The following is a 2,046-nucleotide window of genomic DNA, read 5'->3' as shown; positions in this document are numbered from 1 at the left end:
ACTTAAATTAAATAATTATCATATTTTATCGGGGTGTTACAGAAACCGCCCTTGCTTTTGTTGATTTGCAATACTATGGAAATGATCAACTTGATTTATTGGTGATCAATCCAAATATTTGATTGATCGATCCTTTGAGCTCTTTGAGGAAAACCCTAATTTATAGATGAAACAAACCAGACATATATTGATCTTGAGGTTTGCTATGCATGAATGATGTCTAGGGGGAAAATGATTATGAAATCTAGGGGTAAAATTTGGGGTGTGACACACAAGTATTAAAAAGATCATTGAGGCAATAGCTACAAATGAGCATTTGGAGTTATATGATAGGTGTTCAAGTAAATCTGAAAGAGTTATTGATCTGAATCTTGAAACCAATAAAATAAGGATAAAAGACACAATTGCTGCAAAAGTTGAAAAGAAACTTAAAGAAATGAATGTTGGTACGCAACAGATAGCTCAAATTCAACCGGTCCAAGATGTCGGTTATGAAATTTGTGGCGGGCCTCATTTAACTATATAATGTGTTGCAACCACGCAACAAATGGAAGAGATAAAATTTCTAAAGCAGAACAACCCTTATTCTAACACTTATAATCCAGGCTGGAAGAATCATCCAAAATTTTCCTGGAAAGATCAGCAAGGGAATGTTCAAAAGCAGGGTCCCATTTAATATCACAACCAACCACAGTAATATCAGCAACAAGCACCCAAAAAGGCCAATTGGGAACTTGCCTTTGAAAAGATGTCAGCTTAAAATTATGAATTCCAAGAAGAAACAAGAAATAATCAGAGGAACATTGCTGCTTCTATCAAACATATTGAAGTTCAGATGGGTCAGATAGCACAACAAATAACAGGTTCTCGAGCACAAGGTTCCCTCCCAAGTGAAACAGTACAAAATCCTAGAAGTCATGAGAATGTTAATGTTGTCACGACAAGAAGTCAGAAAGGTTTTAAAGATGAAGAAGAGAGGGCAACAAAGGATGACCATGTCATGGAGGTAGTTATGGAAGTGAGGGAAAATAAGAAAGAAAAAGAAGAAGTGATACCACTAGTAAAGCCAATTGAAGAGAAAAATAAAAAAGAGGCTAAACTTGTGATTAAGTTACCCTACCCTTAGAGAGTGACAAAGAAGGATCCAAAAGAGACAAACCTTGAGAAATTCATCACAGTGTTCAAAAAGATAGATAGCAATATGCCTTTCTTTGAAGCACTCGAGCAAATGCCCATGTACAAAATATTCATGAAAGAGGTAATCACTGAAAAGAGACCAATAGAAGATGGGTTGGTAGCCTTTAATGAAAAGCGTAGTGAAATATCACCAGGTAGGAGAATCCCAAGCAAGCAGAAGGATCCTGGAGAGGTCACAATCCCATGCACTATAAAAGACATATCTTTCAAGAAGGTACTAATTGATTCTAGAGCCAGTGTGAGTCTAATGCCATTGTCAATCTACCAAAGGCTTGGTCTTGGAAATGTATGTGATACAAGGACAAATATGAAGTTTGCATATCACTCCATAAAGAATGCATATGGGATATCGGAAGACATATTGGTGACAATAGAGAAATTTAGTTTTCCCGTTGGTTTTGTGATCATAGACATACCTGAGGATGAAGTGACACCAACCATTCTTGGTCGACCATTCATGCGGACAAGTCGATGCAATTTCGACATAGACCACAATACACTAACTTTAAAAGTTTATGATGATGAAATAACCTTGAATGTTCTTGAAATTAGGAAGCTATAGGTGGAAAAACAAAATCAGTATGAAGTAGGCATGATCAGGACAGATGTGAAAGGCCAAAGTGACATGCCAACATCAGAAAAAAGACTCAAGAAGGCCATCTCAACTGCTTTCACCTCCATGAGCAACCCCGAGTGAAAAAACTCCTATTTCCATTCCAAAAGCCATGATAAAGAAGAGAAAGTAATATTGAGGTAAGGATGTGGAAGTTGGAAAGGACTTGTGGCACAAAGGAATCCATACCTCTGAAAAAGACGGTTTCTTAGTTATGGAAAAGAAGTGCAACAAGG

General features: G+C 37.0%; 1 protein-coding gene across 1 annotated transcript; it reads left to right on the top strand.

The window, feature by feature from the left end:
- Positions 1-835: 835 nt before the first annotated feature.
- LOC127123169 (uncharacterized) lies at positions 836-1,759 on the top strand. The gene is made up of 2 exons (XM_051053417.1): positions 836-1,006; positions 1,127-1,759. Exons 1-2 carry the CDS (start codon positions 836-838, stop codon positions 1,757-1,759), a joined length of 804 nt encoding a protein of 267 aa, XP_050909374.1.
- Positions 1,760-2,046: the final 287 nt, after the last annotated feature.

Source organism: Lathyrus oleraceus, chromosome 2 (genome assembly GCF_024323335.1).
Source record: "Lathyrus oleraceus cultivar Zhongwan6 chromosome 2, CAAS_Psat_ZW6_1.0, whole genome shotgun sequence".
NCBI lineage: Eukaryota > Viridiplantae > Streptophyta > Magnoliopsida > Fabales > Fabaceae > Lathyrus > Lathyrus oleraceus.
The sequence above is the reverse complement of the archived record's forward strand: the minus strand, read 5'-3'. Positions and strand labels throughout refer to the sequence as shown.